Source organism: Nerophis lumbriciformis, linkage group LG11, assembly GCF_033978685.3.
Source record: "Nerophis lumbriciformis linkage group LG11, RoL_Nlum_v2.1, whole genome shotgun sequence".
NCBI lineage: Eukaryota > Metazoa > Chordata > Actinopteri > Syngnathiformes > Syngnathidae > Nerophis > Nerophis lumbriciformis.
Genome location: NC_084558.2, coordinates 47,421,028 through 47,441,848, shown reverse-complemented (window position 1 = coordinate 47,441,848; position 20,821 = coordinate 47,421,028). Strand labels below are relative to the sequence as shown.

The 20,821-nt window shown below is 43.2% G+C and overlaps 1 protein-coding gene across 1 annotated transcript; it reads right to left on the bottom strand.

Moving 5' to 3' along the window:
- Positions 1 to 589: 589 nt before the first annotated feature.
- snrpd3l (small nuclear ribonucleoprotein D3 polypeptide, like) lies at positions 590 to 20,541 on the bottom strand. The gene is made up of 4 exons (XM_061966072.1): positions 20,392 to 20,541; positions 10,757 to 10,896; positions 2,498 to 2,690; positions 590 to 752 (listed from the first exon to the last, which is right to left on the bottom strand). Exons 2-4 carry the CDS (start codon positions 10,880 to 10,882, stop codon positions 688 to 690), a joined length of 384 nt encoding a protein of 127 aa, XP_061822056.1. The 5' UTR covers positions 10,883 to 10,896; positions 20,392 to 20,541; the 3' UTR covers positions 590 to 687.
- Positions 20,542 to 20,821: the final 280 nt, after the last annotated feature.

Sequence of the window (20,821 nt, the reverse complement as noted above, 5' to 3'; positions counted from 1 at the left end):
ATACTGTGTGTGTGTGTGTATATATATATATATATATATATATATATATATACACACACACACACACACCTTTTTAATCATGTTTTTGGAAGTAATTATTGGATACAAATCCTTTATTGATAATGAAACTGTTGCTTTTAATATTGTTTTATTTACAAAACCATATTTTATATATAAAAACATTTATATATACATATATGTATATACACACGTGCATATATACTTTTAAATTATTCTCAAAAATTAATCCTGAATTAATTTATAATTGGAACAATTTCATTTTATTTTATTTTTTAATCGCAATTGCCTGAGTTCTGATGTGGGTCACATTTGATTTTTCCAATATGGCGTTAAAATTGTTTTATATTTATATAGCGCTTTTTCTAGAGACTGCAAGCACTGTACATAGTAAAGGTCATGATCTACATTTATTGCCGTGTGGGTGGCAAGGCAAGGACACAACGGCAGTGACTGGGATGGTGGCAGCTGGAATTGAACCTGGAACCCCCAAGTTGCTCCCCCCAAAAAAAGGACACGTTAAACACACCTGTCTTGGTGAAAATCAGTGAATTTGAGGCAAACAGGCACACAAAATCCAAATGTTTATTTTCATCAAATGAACTTGCAGCAAAACAAGAATAAGAACAAGATGCCCGATACAAAAAACAAAAACTATACAAAAAGAAATTATCGCCTCTTCTGGAAGATATTTCCTCTTCCCATTCCACCACGTCCTCTGCCTCTTGCAGCCACTGAGGGGAGAAGATGTCAACACCATCATGAGGCACGTCATACAACAGCACTGTACATTATCTACATTTACTACGGCCATTTGAAAAATACTTAAAATTCTGTATTTTCTTAATTATTTATTTATTTTAATTCTAGGAAATTCTTGGAACCTCTAATAACACAAAAGGTGCCACGCAGGTTGTTTTTCTTTAAAACTCTCACTGCTCAAAATATAATAATGAATCAAAACCAATGTAATGAATTCAAGGCTCCAAATACTTAAAATCAAATATTCCACTTTTGAAATATTTATTGTATATTTGGTCTTCATAAAAACAGGGTATAAAATGTTCCAACACAGTGTGACTGTTCAAACTGTGTTTGTAATGTTACAGCGGCCAAACATATTAAATATATTTGTTAAATTAAACCTCTGGCTTGTCTTAATGAATACTTAGGCCTAGTACGCTACTGATTTTAATGTGAGTCATGATGGTGGTGCTTAATGAATACTTAGGCCTAGTACACTACTGTATTTTAATGTGGGTCATGATGGTGGTACTTAATGAATACTTAGACCTATTATACTACTGTAGTGTAATGTGGGTCATGATGGTATTTAATGAATACTTAGGCCTCGTACACTACTGTATTTTAATGTTGTCATTATGTGGTACTTAATGAATACTTAGGCTTACTACACTACTGTATTTTAATGTCATGTAATTTCCCCTCGGGATTAATAAAGTACTTCTGATTATGATGATGGTACTTAATACTAAGGCCTAATACACTACTGTATTTTAATGTCATTATGGTGGTACTTAATGAATACTTAGGCCTACTACACTACTATATTTTAAAGTTGTCATGATGGTGATACCTAATGAATACTTAGACCTACTATACTACTGTATTGTAATGTGGGTCATGATGGTGGTACTTAATACTTAGACCTAGTACGCTACTGTATTTTAATGTTGTCATTATGGTGGTACTTAATGAATACTTAGGCCTACTATACTACTGTATTATAATGTTGCCATGATGGTGGTACTTAATTAATACTTAGACCTAGTACGCTACTGTATTTTAATGTTGTCGTTATAGTGGTACTTAATGAATACTTAGGCCTACTATACTACTGTATTGTAATGTTGCCATGATGGTGGTACTTAATAAATACTTAAGACATAGTACGCTACTGCATTTTAATGTTGTCATAGTGGTACTTAATGAATACTTAGGCCTACTAAAATACTGTATTGTAATGTTGCCATGATGGTGGTACTTAATGAATACTTAGACCTAGTACGCTACTGTATTTTAATGTTGTCATTATAGTGGTACTTAATGAATACTTAGTCCTACTATACTACTTACTGTATTGTAATGTGGGTCATGATGGTGGTACTTAATGAATAATTAGACCTAGTATGCTACTGTATTGTAATGCTGTCATGATGATGGTACTGGGACAGTGTTTTCTGAGGTGGAACTTGGTGAAAATAGTTTGAGAAGAACTGATCTAGAGATGTAAGAGTTAAAAACAAACATATGACCCCGGGACCAAACTTGAGGGGCGCACTAAGGGTTAAAAAAAAATGTATATATTGTATTGGTTTGACAAATAAAAGTATCAAAATGGCCCCTGAAAGCTTTATTTTTTCATTGTGCGGCCCTCAGTGTAAAAAGTTTGGACAGCCCTGTTATTACACAACCATGACTAGATAATAAAACGGAAGGAGGTTTGACGGCGACTCACCTTGCGCTTTGAGAATGGCCGCCTTGCCTCTACCAGCACCAGAACCTTGGTTCTTGTTCTTCATGCTCTTCAACATGGGAGCGTTCTTCAACATGTCGGGTAGTATCAGGAAGCGGATCTTGCTGCCACGGATGTACACCTGCTCCAGCTGAGCCACGCGCCCGTCACGGTAGGTGACGGTGATGTTGGACATCTGCGGAGCACATCCAGAGTCAAGGAGTTGTTCACCTTGAAGGCACACACATTCTGCTGGCATCGTGCGTGTGTGTGTGTAACCACAGATCTTGTTTTTGCCTCATCCTTCACTTTAAGCGTGAGTGAAGAATTCACTGCCCGTCTGATTATGTCCGAAAGAGATGATGCAGTATTATCTGCCCACAGATGCTACCTGATGGTTGTTTGAGCACACTGCGGCTAGTCCCCCTCCCTAACCTCTTAAGGCCCAAGCTGTTTGTTTACATGCTTTTTTTATTTCTCTTTGCTATTTGGGCTTATTGGACCCTAGTTAGAATAAAAACTAAGAATCATCTTTTGATATGATGTACTTAGTCCATAAGTACACAAATGTGTACTTCATGTTTAGTGACATGATAATTCTTATTTTTACACTTTTTTCCCCCAAATTCCATTGTATATTATACTCTTCTGACACCACTAGATGGCAGTATAAATGTCCACATAAGCGGCCATAAGACCCCAATTCAGTAGTGTACACAATTTTGGATTTAAAAGCTAAAAGGTGCTGTCCATGCATGTGGCCACTAAGCCTTTAGAGGTTTAATGCTTCAGTCACAGGCAGGATTCTCACAGGAATGAGGCAAAAACACTGCAGCCTCCCTCTGATAGACATGAGTCAATCGGGCCCGCCGTTTTATGTCCAAATTTGCAGATTTATAAGAAAGTGTTGTGGCTTTTCCCCCCTAAGAACATTGAATCAACTTGTGATTTTAGAAATGTCCAGGGTTTTGATTGCCGCCACACCTTGAAAAATAAGGTTGTTTTAACTTGAAAACAAATTGAAGTAATATATTGGTAGACCCCAGAAGAAATCACAAAATCCGACGCTCTTTTTAACTTTCATGACCAATCCTACGCTAACAAACGGCACGATTCAACAGGTTTTACCTCCCGTGTAAACATTTTCGCGCTTCACCGGACGCACAACAACACTTCCTCCTTCTAGGCCAGGGGTCGGCAACCTTTACCAGTCAAAGAGCCATTTTGACCAGTTTCACAAATCAAAGAAATCAATGGGAGCCACAAAATTAATTAGCAGGGTTGGGGGGGGCATTATTAGTAAGAATGTCAACGTTATTTTATATGGCCACCGTCAGTGTAACCTGTGTGGCCGTTGACCAACCATGCCTTGCTGTCACTTACGTGTGCAAGCAGAAGATGCATACAAATAAAGGCTGGGCTGGCACGCTGTTTGTACGAATGTAGAGGGCGCTGAATGCTGTACCATCATGGCATGCCCTTATTATTATTATTGTTAGGGTGAAAATCGGAGAATATTAATCCCGGGAGTTTTCTGCGAGAGGCACTGAAATCCGGAAATCTCCCGGGAAAATTGGGAGGGTCGGCAAGTATGCAGCTGAGCCGCATCAGAGTAATCAAAGAGCCGCATGCGGCTCCGGAGCCAGGGGTTGCCGACCCCTGTTGTAGGCCAATCACCTTTCAGGCAAGGACGTTGTGTTTGTGATCATGGGAAAAACTGACATCATATCCAAAAACACATGAACATAAAACATTAACATGAGCTGGTCGTTACAGCATGCATTGATACACATCCATCCATCCATTTTCTACCGCTTGTCCCTTTTGGGGTCGCGGGGGGGTGCTGGAGCCTATCTCAGCTGCATTCAGGCGGAAGGCGGCGTACACCCTGTACAAGTCGCCACCTCATCGCAGGTCCAGCACAGATAGACAACATTCACACTCACATTCACACACTAGGGCCAATTTAGTGTTGCCAATCAACCTATCCCCAGGTGCATGTCTTTGGAGGTGGGAGGAAGCCGCAGTCACGGGGAGAACATGCAAACTCCACACAGAAAGATACAGCCCGGGATTGAACTCAGGACCTTTGTATTGTGAGGCACATGCACTAACCCCTGTCCCACTGTGCTGCCCATAATATATTATTTGGGCACCAACTTAACCAACGGAAAAAGACTTTGATCACCGAAAACCACGCTACCGAAACGGGAAGTAAAAAAACCGCACGCCAATGTCTGGAGTGTTGTCAGCATGTCTGTGATTTGTATATACAGTACAGGCCAAAAGTTTGGACACACCTTCTATTCATTCAATGCGTTTTCTTTATTTTCATGACTTGTAGAATGTCACCGAAGGCATCAAAACTATGAATGAACACATGGAGTTATGTACCGTATTTTCCGCACTATAAGGCGCACCTAAAAACCTCTAATTTTAAGCTGACAGTGCGTCTTATAATCCGGTGCGCCTTATATATGGACCAATATTGAGCCACAACAGGTCCCGCAACTACGGTAAGCAGCCGCCGACTTCATTTTCCCCCGTCGAAAAAGCGCGCAGTGCATGCTGGGATATATGACTGCGCGAGGCGTGCCGTTTCATTCACATTTGTGTGTTTATGTAAAGACCCCAAAGTGGCTCCTATTAAGAGACATGCTTACGACGCAGAGTTTAAACTTAAGGCGATCAGTCACGCAGTAGAACACGGGAATAGAGCAGCTGCGAGAGAATTTAACATTATTGAATCAACGGTGCGGAAGTGGAGGAAGCAACAAGATGACCTGCTAGACAACAGCAGCGACACTGACTCAATTAATGACGACTTCAACGAGACATGTTGGATGCCGTATTCGCCCAACTGTTTAATTCGGACACTGAAGAAGAAGAATTTGAGGGATTCGTGGATGAGGAATAACTTCATAAAGTGAGCTTTACATGTTTATTTTGTGTGTTGTGTGACTAACGTTTGAGCAACGTTGAGTTATTTATATATTGTTATTGCTATGCACTATTTTGAGTGTTACTATATTGTGATTGCACTAACGTTTGATTTACAGTAACAGTATCAGACTGTTTTTTACGTGTTTATTGAATCGAGGAAAAGTTCCCCTCCACTATGTGATATAAATGTTGCACTACATGTTATACCTTGCTGTTGTTAAAAGATAAACTAAATACCACGTCACTGACTTTACCTCGGGGAAAATAATAAAACAGCTGTTTATTCATTTTGGGAGTGGACATAGTTGTCAGAACGCTGGTTTGTAATCTATTAATAAAGTTTGACTGACCTATCTGACTGTTTTGTTGACATTCCCTTTAGCGCAGCTCCATCTAATGGATGCATAACGTAACCACAGCCTCTACTGTAGCGTCGATTCTATGCGCCTTACATAATAAATATATCATAAATGGGTTATACTTGTATAGCGCTTTTCTACCTTCAAGGTATTTAAAGCGCTTTGACAGTATTTCCACATTCACCCATACATTCACACACTGATGGCGGGAGCTGCCATGCAAGGCGCTAACCAGCAGCCATCAGGAGCAAGGGGTGAAGTGTCTTGCCCAAGGACACAACGGACGTGACTAGGATGGTAGAAGGTGGGGATTGAACCCCAGTAACCAGCAACCCTCCGATTGCTGGCACGGCCACTCTACCAACTTCGCCACGCCGTCCCTTATGAACATAGTTTTAAAATAGGCCATTCATTGAAGGTGCGCCTTATAATCCGGTGCGCCTTATAGTGCGGAAAATATGGTACTTAACAAAAAAAGGTGAAATACCTGAAAACATGTTTTTTTTTTTCTCTAGTTTCTTCAAAATAGCCACCCTTAAACGGTTTTTCACGGGACAAATTTTCCAGCGTTGTTATTGCACTAGTGTGCCATGGATAATGTCATTAAAACAGTTAGCTCCATCTTTTGACACTCCTTCCACTCCCGTCCTTGGACGCTACAACAAAGATGACGGAGAAAAGACGCTGCTGAAGGTGAGCCACGTAAATAAGACCGCACGCAAAACGGTGCATCTTTAAGAGACTGTCAGAAAGCGGCTTGAAGATGATCTGTAAAACATCATCTATGCAACATTTTGACCAAACCACCATTACATGTTATGTAGACAACAAAGAAGTGTTTTCCATTTAGAAAAAATATAAATAAATATGACCCCTTTAATGCACCTGTTAAAATAATGATGTATAAGTTATCACACAACTCTTATGTTTAAAGGCTGTTGCTATAGTTATTATCAATTGTGCTGAAGTTGTACTTTTCGATCTGTGCAAAGACACAACTTGTGGTCTTGCTTTGCGAGTTTTCTCTTGTCAGCAGTTTGGTTCCAGACCCTGCCTGTTGACAGCCAAGGACGGACATTGAGTACCTCGGCACAGGACAGGACAGAGACAGGGCGAAATCACGAGTGTCAGCACATTTCCATTCTGAATAATCATGTGTTGTGTCTACTGGGGGCTGCTTGCAGCCTCAGTGATGTTAACTAGGGACCTCCCAAATAAATAGAGGAGCATGTGGGACTATTTCTTAGAGCGTAGGGAGAAACTGCAACTGAGTGTACAGCCCAATACGTCTCTCCCCATGAGCCAAATTGAACTCTGTCTATGCCTGATTTCTTCTTCTTGTCTTGTGTAATAGATAGTTCTGTGTTTGAACCTGACAGCGCCCTATAATCCGGTACGCTTTTTGTATAAAAATAAACCTGGGCAGTGTGCTTTATAATCCGGTGCGCCCTATGGTCGGTCTCATCAGTGACGTCTTCTGCAATTGAACGAGAAAACTGCGATACACACCGACACCCGTCCTTGTAGACGCGGGTGGCATCTGTAAAGCTGACGTTTACAGTTGAGTTTAAAGTTAAAGCGCTCCTGTACAGCACATGGATTAGGGTTGCCCCGATCCGATATTTGGATCGGATCGGCTGCCGGAATTTGCCAACAAATGCGTATCGGCAAGGCATGGGAAAATCCCGATCCAGATTTTAAGAAAATGCCGGTCCGTGTTTTCCAACGCAGCGATTTAAATAATACATTCCACTTTTCTGCTGCTCCCTAATTTCCGTTCCGCATTTTCCAGCACACCTTCAACACAGCCACAGGTCTGTGTCCTAACCGTTAAGACGGTCATGTGAATTAAAAGTTACCGGTAAAAATGTCAGCTGTGTGGGGGCAAACAATTGAAGGGAGTGTGTAGATACATATATATATTTTTTTAAGTTTACACTTGTTCAAGAGCAAGTATTGATGCTGAGTTATAGACATTTTATCCCACTCAGGTTGTTTGTGTGTTTTGCTTTTTTAAATAATGTTTACAGCATTATTTGCACTTTATACTGTTCACTTTTTTACTGTTCAATGATGCCATTTCTTGTTTGTCATGTATAGTTTTGTCTATTTTGTGTTTATCCTTGAATAAACAGGTCAGTTTCTTGTTACCGACCATTGTGTATTTTTTCAAACTCACCTAATTCAGCTGGCTAGTTGTTATCAAGAGTACTAAAACCCTTTTCAACATGAATCTGACAACTAAGTAGGTTAAATAACTAAACTTTAAAGGGGAACATTATCACAATTTCAGAATTGTTAAAACCATTAAAAATCAGTTCCCAGTGGCTTATTATATTTTTCAAAAATGTTTCCATCACGCAATATCCCTAAAAAAAGCTTCAAAGTGCCTGATTTTAACCACCCGCCCATTTTCCTGTGACGTCACATAGTGAAGCCAACACAAACAAACATGGCGGAAAGAACAGCAAGCTATAGCGACATTAGCTCGGATTCAGACTCGGATTTCAGCGGCTTAAGCGATTCAACAGATTACGAATGTATTGAAACGGATGGTTGTAGTGTGGAGGCAGGTAGCGAAAACGAAATTGAAGAAGAAACTGACGCTATTGAGCCATATCAGTTTGAACCGTATGCAAGCGAAAACGACACGACAGCCAGCGACACGGGAGAAAGCGAGGACGAATTCGGCGATCGCCTTCTAACCAACGATTGGTATGTGTTTGTTTGGCATTAAAGGAAACTAACAACTATGAACTAGGTTTACAGCATATGAAATACATTTGGTAACAACATGCACTTTGAGAGTGCAGACAGCCCAATTTTCATCAATTAGTATATTCTGTAGACATACCCTCATGTCAGCAGGCCAGGGAAGCTAGGGTAGATATTCTTCTCTTGATCATCTTCGGGACGGTGTGAGCCAAGACATCCAGGGGTTTTCGCTCACTCGTCTGCGGGAACAAACTGCCGCCATTGCTTGCCGTGCTACCGAGGTCCTTTGTCCCTGAATTGCTCACACACTCCGGCAGATTCAATGGGGGTCTGGCGGCAGATTTCTTTGACTTTATCGTTGGAAATGCATCTGCTTTGAGTGTCGCAGGATATCCACACATTCTTGCCATCTCTGTCGTAGCATAGCTTTCGTCGGTAAAGTGTGCGGAACAAACGTCCAATTTCTTGCCACTTTCGCATCTTTGGGCCACTGGTGCAACTTGAATCCGTCCCTGTTCGTGTTGTTACACCCTCCGACAACACACCGACGAGGCACGATGTCTCAAAGGTACGGAAAACAGTCGAAAAAACGGAAAATAACAGGAGCTGATTTGACTCGGTGTTTGAGAAAATGGCGGATTGCTTCTCGATGTGACGTCATCGCTCCGAGAGCGAATAATAGAAAGGCGTTTAATTCGCCAAAATTCACACATTTAGAGTTTGGAAATCGGTTAAAAAAAAATATGGTCTTTTTTCTGCAACATCAAGGTATATATTGACGCTTACATAGGTCTGGTGATAATGTTCCCCTTTAATACATGCTCGGATAGGCCAGTATCGGTATCGGATCGGAAGTGCAAAAACCTGGATCGGGACATCCCTAACATGGATGATTATATAGTACAAGTTTACCATTTTAAAAATCACCACGAAAAGAAATAGATTGATTTTACAAAAGTAAAATTAAACTGCGCACTTTTCTAAATGGACAATAGAAAGAAAATTAGTGCAACAATTGGACATTTTTAGGCGGATTTATTCCTCACGGTGTAATTATTTATGCATACCGTATTTTCCGCACTATAAGGCGCACCGGATTATTAGCCGCACCTTCAATGAATGGCATATTTCATAACTTTGTCCACCAATAAGCCGCCCCGGACTATAAGCCGCGCCTACGCTGCGCTAAAGGGAATGTCAAAAAAACAGTCAGATAGGTCAGTCAAACTTTAATAATATATTAAAAACCAGCGTTCTAACAACTCTGTTCACTCCCAAAATGTACGCAAATGTGCAATCACAAACATAGTAAAATTCAAAATAGTGCAGAGCAATAGCAACATAATGTTGCTCGAACGTTAATGTCACAACACACAAAATAAACATAGCGCTCACTTTCTGAAGTTATTCTTCATTCGTAAATCCTTCGTCTTCGGTGTCCGAAGTGAAAAGTTGGGCAAATTTACGATCCACTGGCAGATGTTGGCGTCGTCTGGCGCTGCCTCCTCGTCTTAGTGAAGGTGTGTTCGCCTTCTGTCATCCATTGTTCCCACGCAGTTAGCAGTCTAGCTTCGAATGCCCTGTTGACACCAATATCTAGCGGCTGGAGGTCTTTTGTCAATCCACCCGGAATGACGGCGAGTATTGAATTAAGCGCGTAAGCGTGTCTCTCAATGTGCTGTTATGAGCTAGCAAATATAACAACTACACTACCCAGCATGCAACGATAGTTACGAGCATGCGCGGTAGCCCTGAGAAGCGTTGTTGTATGCTGGGAGTTAGAATGTGGTTATGAGCACGCTGTAAGTAAACGTTGAGAACTCAGTTAACACGCCTCGTCTGCATTATTTATAATTAGACAGACAACACACTTAATAGGAGCCATTTTGGGGTCTTTACATAAACACACAAATGGAAATGAAACGTCACATATCCCAGCATGCACCGCGCGCTTCTTCTACGGGGAAAAAAGATGGCGGCTGTTTACCGTAGTTGCGAGACCTAAACTTTATGAAAATGAATCTTAATATTTATCCATATATAAAGCGCACCGGGTTATAAGGCGCACTGTCAGCTTTTGAGAAAATTTGTGGTTTTTAGGTGCGCCTTATAGTGCGGAAAATACGGTAATTTGAACAAATAAAACGCAAGTGATGGGCAAATTTTATATAATTAAAATGGACATGATTAATTATTGTTTGCAAATGTGTCTGTGCCTACGATAAAGGCCAGGGGGTCTCGTTACCTGGCAGTTCATGTTGTCCTCGGCCTCGATCAGCTTGCCCCTGTAAACTTCTCCGGTGTTGGTCTCGCACGTCACAATGTGTCCCTCAGCCTCGTGCAGCACTTTGATGGGCACGCCGATCGACATTTTCCAGTAGTCTCCTACAAAAAAAAATGGAACCCTATTTCATTAGGTGGATTAAAAAATAGATCATAGAACTGATGTGAAAATGCACCTTTACAAGCTTGAAAGTGACGTAGTGAACGCAATGCATTGTGGATCTTGCCGGCGTCTGAATACACTAGTCCAGTGTTTTTCAACCACTGTACCGCGGCACACTAGTGTGCCGTGAGATACAGTCTGGTGTGCCGTGGGAAGTTATCTAATTTCACCTATTTGGGTAAAAAATATTTTTTGTAAACCAGTAATTATAGTCTGCAAATGATGTGCTGTTGTTGAGTGTCGGTGCTGTCTAGAGCTCGGCAGAGTAACCGTGTAAGACTCTTCCATATCAGTAGGTGGCAGCAGGTAGCTGATTGCTTTGTAGATGTCGGAAACAGCGGGAGGCAGCGTGCAGGTAAAAAGGTGTCTAATGCTTAAACCAAACATAAACAACAAGGTGAGTGCCCCTAGGAAAAGGCATTGAATCTTAGGGAAGGCTATGCAGAACGAAACTAAAACTGAACTGGCTACAAAGTCAACAAAAACAGAATGCTGGAAGACAGCAAAGACTTACCGTATTTTCCGCACTATAAGGCGCACCTAAAAACCACAAATTTTCTCAAAAGCTAACAGTGCGCCTTATAACCCGGTGCGCTTTATTACGATTAATTTTCATAAAGTTTCGATCTCGCAACTTCGGTAAACAGCCGCCATCTTTTTTCCCGGTAGAACAGGAAGCGCTTCTTCTTCTACGCAAGCAACCGCCAAGGAAAGCACCCGCCCACATAGAACAGGAAGCGCTTCACCCGCCCCCATAGAACAGGAAGCGCTTCACCCGCCCCCGGAAGAAGAAGAAAAAACGCGCGGATATCACCGTACGTTTCATTTCCTGTTTACATCTGTAAAGACCACAAAATGGCTCCTACTAAACGATCCGGTTCATAAAAAGACGCAATCTCTCCATCCGCACACGGATTACTACCGTATTTCACAGCAACTGAACCGCACTGTGGAACGGGAGCACGTACGGTGAATATTCGCTCCACAGGGAATGAGAAGTCATCCTTCACTGTGGTTCTAGCTTGCCATGCTAACTTCCACTCATGGTGATATTCAAAAGGAAGACCTTGCCAAAAGAGACCTTTCCAGCCGGCGTCATCATAAAAGCTAACTCGAAGGGATGGATGGATGAAGAAAAGATGAGCGAGTGGTTAAGGGAAGTTTACGCGAAGAGGCCGGGTGGCTTTTTTCACACAGCTCCGAAGGCGAACACACCTTCACTAAGACGGGCAGACAGCCTCGGACGACATACGCCAACATTTGCCAGTGGATCGTAAATGCTTGGGCAGATATTTCGGTCACAACTGTGGTCCGAGCTTTCCGGAAGGCAGGATTCACAGAACAACAGCGACACTGACTCCCGATGACTTCTACGAGACGGAACCGGCCATTTTGGATACCACGCTTGCGCAACTTTTCAATTCGGACACCGAAGACGAAGAATTCGAAGGATTTACGAATGAAGAATAACTTCAGAAGGTGAGCGCTATGTTTATTTTGTGTGTTGTGACATTAACGTTCGAGCAACATTATGTTACTATTGCTCTACACCATTTTGAATTTTACTATGTTTGTGATTGCACATTTGCGTACATTTTGGGACAGAGTTGTTAGAACGCTGGTTTTCAATATATTATTAAAGTTTGACTGAACTATCTGACTGTTTTTTTGACATTCACTTTAGCGCAGCGTTTTTTTGACATTCACTTTAGCGCAGCGTAGGCGCGGCTTATAGTCCGGGGCGGCTTATTGGTGGACAAAATTATGAAATATGTAATTCATAGAAGGTGCGGCTAATAATCCGGTGCGCCTTATAGTGCGGAAAATACGGTACTGTGGAGCAAAGACGGCGTCCACAATGTACATCCGAACATGACATGACAGTCAACAATGTCCCCACAAAGAAGGATAAAAACAACTGAGATATTCTTGATTGCTAAAACAAAATAGATGCGGGAAATATCGCTCAAAAAGGAAGACATGATACTGCTACAGGAAAATACCAAAAAAAGAGAAAAAGCCACCAAAATAAACACAGGAAAACAGCAAAAAACTCAAAATAAGTCAGGGCGTGATGTGACAGGTCGGGACAGTGCACCTACTTTGAGACAAGAGCTATATTGATGCATGCTTGGTTATGCTTTAAAGTCATATCCAACAATTGCGAGAACGACTTTTTACTGTCAACTGAGTTTCGCTTTTTAATGACTTCTGCTGGCGGTGTGCCTCTGCATTTCTTCAACACAAAAAAATGTGCATTGGCTCAAAAAAGATTGAAAAACACTGCACTGGTCTATCGTTGCACAAACATGAGGCTGAAACGTGATAGGTTAATTTAGCTCGTAAAAACCATGAATTAGAGCAATCAACACACAACTTAAGAGTGTTTAGTGAGCTACGGTTGGAGAAATTACACATGCTAATGTGTACAGTTAGCCTCTAGCTACATCAAATTTGACATATTTATAAATGACAGTAGCATAGAAATTAGAGATGTCCGATAATATCGGACTGCTGATATTATCGGCCGATAAATGCTTTAAAATGTAATATCGGAAATTATCGGTATCTGTTTAAAAAAGCAAAATGTATGACTTTTTAAAATGCCGCTGTACGGAGTGATACACAGACGTAAGGAGAAATACAGAGCGCCAATAAACCTTAAAGGCACTGCCTTTGCGTGCCGGCCCAATCACATAATATCTACGGCTTGGTCAACAGCCATACAGGTCACACTGAGGGTGGCCGTACAAACAACTTTAACACTGTTACAAATATGCGCCACACTGTGAACCCACACCAAACAAGAATGACACACATTTCGGGAGAACGTCCGCACCGTAACACAACATAACAAATACCCAGAACCCCTTGCAGCACTAACTCTTCCGGGACGCTACAATATACACCCCCCCCCCGCTAACCCCTACCCAGAACCCCGACCACCTCAACCTCCTCATGCTCTCTCAGAGAGAGCATGTCCCAATTTCCAAGCTGCTGTTTTAAGGCATGTCAAAAAAATAATGCACTTTGTGACTTCATTAATAAATATGGCAGTGCCATGTTGGCACTTTTTTCCATAACTTGAGTGGGTTTATATTGGAAAACCTTGTTACATTGTTTAATGCATCCAGCGGGACATCACAACAAAATTAGGCATAATAATGTGTTAATTCCACGACTAATATATATATATATATATATATATATATATGTATGTATCGGTTGATATCGGAATCGGTAATTAAGAGTTGGACAATATCGGATATCTGCAAAAAAGGCCATTATCAGACATCTCTAATAGAAATGTTTGTCAAATTTATTATGCTCAAGCAAAAAATTTTGTACATAAATGTCGATTTATGAAAGTAAAACCTATATTTTCTAATTGATGTGTGGTCCTCTGTTGTCCTCTGTGTTTTTAAAATTTAGCTTTTTGCTTTCTATTTACTGTTTTAATTGGTTTTTAATCATATTTATTTTATATTGTTTTTAATTGTGTTTAATATTGTTGTGCAGCACTTTGGAAACATTTTGTTGTTTAAATGTGCTATATAAATAAAGTGGATTGGATTGGATTGGTTTAATAATTTAAAATGATCAATTAAATCTTGGAAAATTATTAAAAAATACAAAATCCCTTATATTGATTTTGTCATTGCACAAATATAAAGTGATTTAGACTAGCCTTTCTTTTGTCTGTTTGAATGTTGTATCTTATCCTATTTTTTGTATTATTTTTATATTCTATTTGTAGTAAGTCGGACCCGTTTCCAGCGAGGGTTGGACTCCGCCAAGGCTGCCCTTCGTCACCGATTCTGTTCGTAACTTTTATGGACAGAATTTCTAGGCACAGTCAGGGCATTGAGGGGATCTGGTTTGGTGGCTCCAGGATTAGGTCTCTGCAGATGATGTGGTCCTGATGGCTTCATCTGGCCAGGATCTTCAGCTCGCACTGGATCGGTTCGCAGCAGAGTGTGAAGCGACTTGGATTAGAATCAGCACCTCCAAGTCCGAGTCCATGGTTCTCGCCCGGAAAAGGGTGGAGTGCCATCGGGAGATCTTGCCCCAAGTGGAGGAGTTCAAGTACCTCGGAGTCTTGTTCACGAAGGAGGGAAGAGTGGATCGTGAGATCGACACGTGGATCGGTACGGCGTATTCGCTGTATCGATCTGTTGTGGTAAAGAAGGAGCTGAGCCGGAAGGCAAAGATCTCAATTTACGTTCCCATCCTCACCTACGACCGTGAGCTTTGGGTTATGAGCGAAATGAGTTTCCTCCGCCGGGTGGCGGGGCTCTCCCTTAGAGATAGGGTGAGAAAAATGAGAAAAGTCGGCAAAAGTTCTCAAAAATTTTCTAAATACCTACCCAGGTTCGAGTGCCACAAATGTCCAAAATGCGGCCAGCAAAGTCCCACAGGAAGGCGGGGAGAAAAGTGAGGATATTCGGCAAAAGTCCCTAAAATGTTCAAAATACCTATCCGGGTTCGAGTGCCACAAGTCCCGGCCGGGATGCCCAAAACGTGCCCACTGCCATCCGGGAGGAGCTCAAAGTAAAGCCGCTGCTCCTCCACATGGAGAGGAGCTAGATGAGGTGGTTCGGGCATCTGGTCAGGATGCCACCCGAACGCCTCCCTAAGGAGGTGTTTAGGCCACGTCCGACCGGTAGGAGGCCACGGGGAAAGACCCTGGACACGTTGGGGAGACTATGCTGGCCTGGGAACGCCTCGGGATCCCCCGGGAGGAGATGGACGAAATGGCTGGGGAGAGGAAAGTCTGGGCTTCCCTGCTTAGGCTGCTGCCCCCGCGACCCGACCTCGGATAAGCGGAAGAAGATGGACGGAGTAGCATAGAAATGTTTGTCAAATTTATTATACTCAAGCAAACATTTTTGTACATTGTCGATTTATGAAAGTAAAACCTTTTTCTAATTGGTTTAATCATTTAAAATGATCAATTAAATCTTGGAAAATTATTTAAAAATACAAAATCCCTGATATTAATTTCATTATCGCAGAAATGTAAAGTGATTTAGACTAGCCTTTCTTTTGTCTGCTTGAATGTTGTATCTTATCCTATTTTTTGTATTATTATTTTTATATTCTATTTGTATTTGCAGTAAGTCAGACACGTTTCCAGTGAGGGTTGGACATCCTTTGTCACTGATTCTGTTCGTAACTTTTACGGACAGAATTTCTAAGCGCAGTCGGGGCGTTGAGGGGATCCGGTTTGGTGGCTGCAGGATTAGGTCTCTGCTTTTTGGTCTTGGTCCTGATGGTTTCATCTGGCCAGGATCTTCAGCTCTCACTGGATCGGTTCGCAGCCGAGTGTGAAGCGACTGGGATGAGAATCGGCACCTCCAAGTCCGAGTCCATGGTGCCATCAAGAGATCTTGCCCCATGTGGAGAAGTTCAAGTACCTCAGAGTCTTGTTCACGAGTGAGGGAAGAGTGGATTGTGAGATCGACAGGCGGATCGGTGCGGCGTCTTCAGTAATGCGGACGCTGTATCGATCCGTTGTGGTGAAGAAGGAGCTGAGCCGGAAGGCAAAGCTCTCAATTTACCGGTTGATCTACGTTCCCATCCTCACCTATGGTCATGAGCTTTGGGTTATGACGAAAAGGACAAGATCACGGGCACAAGCGGCCAAAATTAGTTTCCTCCGCCGGGTGGCAGGGCTCTCCCTTATAGATAGGGTGAGAAGCGCCCCCCCCCCATCCCCGTGGGGGAGAAAAATCAGCAAAAGTCCCCAAAATGTTTTAAAATACCTACCCAGGTTCGAGTGCCACAAATGTCCAAAACGCACCCAGCAAAGTCCCACGGGAAGGCGGGGAGAAAAGTGAGGATATTCGGCAAAAGTCCCTAAAATGTTCAAAATACCTACCCGGGTTCGAGTGCCACAAGTACCGGCCGGGATGCCCAAAACGCGCCAACCGCCACCCGGGAGGAGCTCAAAGTAAAGCTGCTGCTCCTCCTCCACATGGAGAGGAGCCAGATGAGGTGGTTCGGGCGGGGCTCTCCCTTATAGATACTCAGTGGCCTAGTGGTTAGAGTGTCCGCCCTGAGATCGGTAGGTTGTGAGTTCAAACCCCGGCCAAGTCATACCAAAGACTATAAAAATGGGAGCCATTACCTCCCTGCTTGGCACTCAGCATCAAGGGTTGGAATTGGGGGTTAAATCACCAAAAATGATTCCCGGGCGCGGCACCGCTGCTGCCCACTGCTCCCCTCACCTCCCAGGGGGTGATCAAAGGGGATGGGTTAAATGCAGAGGACACATTTCACCACACCTAGTGTGTGTGTGACAATCATTGGTACTTTAACTTTAAGATTGGGTGAGAAGCGCCCCCCCCCTCACCGTGGGACTCTGCTGGGTGCGGTCCCACGGGAAGTGAGGGAGAAAAGTGAGAAAAGTCGGCAAAAGTCCCCAAAAATGTTCAAAATACCTACCCAGGTTCGAGTGCCACAAATGTCCAAAACGCACCCAGCAAAGTCCCACGGGAAGGCGGGGAGAAAAGTGAGGATATTCGGCAAAAGTCCCTAAAATGTTCAAAATACCTATCCGGGTTCGAGTGCCACAAGTCCCGGCCGGGATGCCCAAAACGTGCCCACTGCCATCTGGGAGGAGCTCAAAGTAAAGCCGCTGCTCCTCCACATGGAGAGGAGCTAGATGAGGTGGTTCGGGCATCTGGTCAGGATGCCACCCGAACGCCTCCCTAAGGAGGTGTTTAGGCCACGTCCGACTGGTAGGAGGCCACGGGGAAAGACCCTGGACACGTTGGGGAGACTATGCTGGCCTGGGAACGCCTCGGGATCCCCCGGGAGGAGATGGACGAAATGGCTGGGGAGAGGAAAGTCTGGGCTTCCCTGCTTAGGCTGCTGCCCCCGCGACCCGACCTCGGATAAGCGGAAGAAGATGGACGGAGTAGCATAGAAATGTTTGTCAAATTTATTATACTCAAGCAAACATTTTTGTACATTAATGTCGATTTATGAAAGTAAAACCTCCTTTTTCTAATTGGTTTAATCATTTAAAATGATCAATTAAATCTTGGAAAATTATTTAAAAATACAAAATCCCTGATATTAATTTCATTATCGCAGAAATGTAAAGTGATTTAGACTAGCCTTTTTTTTGTCTGCTTGAATGTTGTATCTTATCCTATTTTTTGTATTATTATTTTTATATTCTATTTGTATTTGCAGTAAGTCGGACATGTTTCCAGTGAGGGTTGGACATCCTTTGTCACTGATTCTGTTCGTAACTTTTACGGACAGAATTTCTAGGCGCAGTCGGGGCGTTGAGGGGATCCGGTTTGGTGGCTGCAGGATTAGGTCTCTGCTTTTTGGTCTTGGCCATGATGGTTTCATCTGGCCAGGATCTTCAGCTCTCACTGGATCGGTTCGCAGCCGAGTTTGAAGCGACTGGGATGAGAATCGGCACCTCCAAGTCCGAGTCCATGGTGCCATCAAGAGATCTTGCCCCATGTGGAGGAGTTCAAGTACCTCAGAGTCTTGTTCACGAGTGAGGGAAGAGTGGATGGTGAGGTCGGCAGGCGGATTGGTGCGGCGTCTTCAGTAATGCGGACGCTGTATCGATCCGTTGTGGTGAATAAGGAGCTGAGCCGGAAGGCAAAGCTCTCAATTTACCGGTCGATCTACGTTCCCATCCTCACCTACGGTCATGAGCTTTGGGTTATCACCGAAAGGACAAGATCACGGGCACAAGCGGCCAAAATGAGTTTCCTCCGCCGGGTGGCGGGGCTCTCCCTTATAGATAGGGTGAGAAGCGCTGCCCCACCATCCCCGTGGGGGAGAAAAGTGAGAAAAATCAGCAAAAGTCCCCAAAAATTTTAAAAATACCTACCCAGGTTCGAGTGCCACAAATGTCCAAAACGCACCCAGCAAAGTCCCACGGGAAGGCGGGGAGAAAAGTGAGGATATTCGGCAAAAGTCCCTAAAATGTTCAAAATACCTACCCGGGTTCGAGTGCCACAAGTACAGGCCGGGATGCCCAAAACGCGCCAACCGCCACCCGGGAGGAGCTCAAAGTAAAGCCGCTGCTCCTCCTCCACATGGAGAGGAGCCAGATGAGGTGGTTCGGGCGGGGCTCTCCCTTATAGATACTCAGTGGCCTAGTGGTTAGAGTGTCCGCCCTGAGATCGGTAGGTTGTGAGTTCAAACCCCGGCCGAGTCATACCAAAGACTATAAAAATGGGAGCCATTACCTCCCTGCTTGGCACTCAGCATCAAGGGTTGGAATTGGGGGTTAAATCACCAAAAATGATTCCCGGGCGCGGTACCGCTGCTGCCCACTGCTCCCCTCACCTCCCAGGGGGTGATCAAAGGGGATGGGTCAAATGTAGAGGACACATTTCACCACACCTAGTGTGTGTGTGACAATCATTGGTACTTTAACTTTAAGATAGGGTGAGAAGCGCCCCCCCCCCCTCCCCGTGGGACTCTGCTGGGTGCGGTCCCACGGGAAGTGAGGGAGAAAAGTCGGCAAAAGTCCCCAAAAATTTTCAAAATACCTACCCAGGTTCGAGTGCCACAAATGTCCAAAACGCACCCAGCAAAGTCCCACGGGAAGGCGGGTAGAAAAGTGAGGATATTCGGCAAAAGTCCCTAAAATGTTCAAAATACCTATCCGGGTTCGAGTACCACAAGTCCCGGGCCGGGATGCCCAAAACGCACCAACCGCCATCCTGGAGAAGCTCAAAGTAAAGCCGCTGCTCCTCCACATGGAGAGGAGCCAGATGAGGTGGTTCGGGCATCTAGTCACCCGAACGCCTCCCTAGGGAGGTGTTTAGGCCACGTCCGACCGGTAGGAGGCCACGGGGCAAGACCCAGGACGCTTTGGGGAGACTATGCTGGCCTGGGAACGCCTCGGGAGGAGCTGAACGAAGTGGCTGGGGAGAGGGAAGTCTGGGCTTATCTGCTTAGGCTGCTGCCCCCGCGACCCCACCTCGGATAAGCAGAAGAAAATGAATGGATTTGTATTTGCTCTAGTTTTCTTTCCTTTACGTGTTTTGCGAAAGACAATATTTGCTCAACCTGATGAATGTTTGAAATTGTTTAAAGTGCCTTGTTTTTTATGTACGTTGTTCAATTGAAAAAAAAAAAAATATATATACAGTTAGCTACTAGCTAGCGGGTAGCCACATAAGACACACCAGCGAGCAACGAGGCCAAATCGATTAAACTACACTAAAAGCAGCTAAATTTAATTTTAAACAATCATGACTCGGAAATGAAAAGCATATTTTATAGCGAACTATGAGGTCAAAAGTAAATGATGATGCAGAACGCAAGAAGCTAACATGGACGCCATGCTGAAGGAAAGAATGAATTAAACAGTCGGTCTTAGTTCAGGCTAAAAATACAAATAAATGGAATTATTTGGAAACATAACCACTTGTTGTTGTTTCTCTTACCTGTGACTAATACAGATTAAAAAAATTAGAGTTCCTCTTGTTGTTTTTCTGCTTAAAGAAAAGACCCAACGTGTGCTTGTCGTTCTTCGGTCTTGCCTCTTTTGGAGCCTTTTTTCCGCCTACCCACAATGCAATGGGGCGAGAGTTTAAAGGAAACACATCCGGTCTAGTCGCGCGGTGCACGTAATTATTACGACTTTTTTTTTTTTTATAGTTTTTTTTACATTGCATGAATGAACAAAAATACATGACGTCTACCATATCATGTCAAATTGAGAAATGGGTTGTTTAATATCTATTAGGTGACATTCCGTACCAGCAGAGGGCAGTGTTGACTCTTGCTGGTATTGTTTTACAACAGCACTTACGTCCTCTTTGTCTAAAGTTATACTTTACGTTACAGTTGAAACATAAATAATTACCACATGAC

Coding starts and splice junctions, on each gene's coding strand:
- snrpd3l (XM_061966072.1), bottom strand. CDS start 10,882: ATGTCGATCGGCGTGCCCATCAAAGTGCTGCACGAGGCTGAGGGACAC. Junction 2,691..10,756: donor AGGACAACATGAACTGCCAG/GTAACGAGACCC, acceptor TGTGCTCCGCAG/ATGTCCAACATCACCGTCAC. Junction 753..2,497: donor GGCCATTCTCAAAGCGCAAG/GTGAGTCGCCGT, acceptor TTCTCCCCTCAG/TGGCTGCAAGAGGCAGAGGA.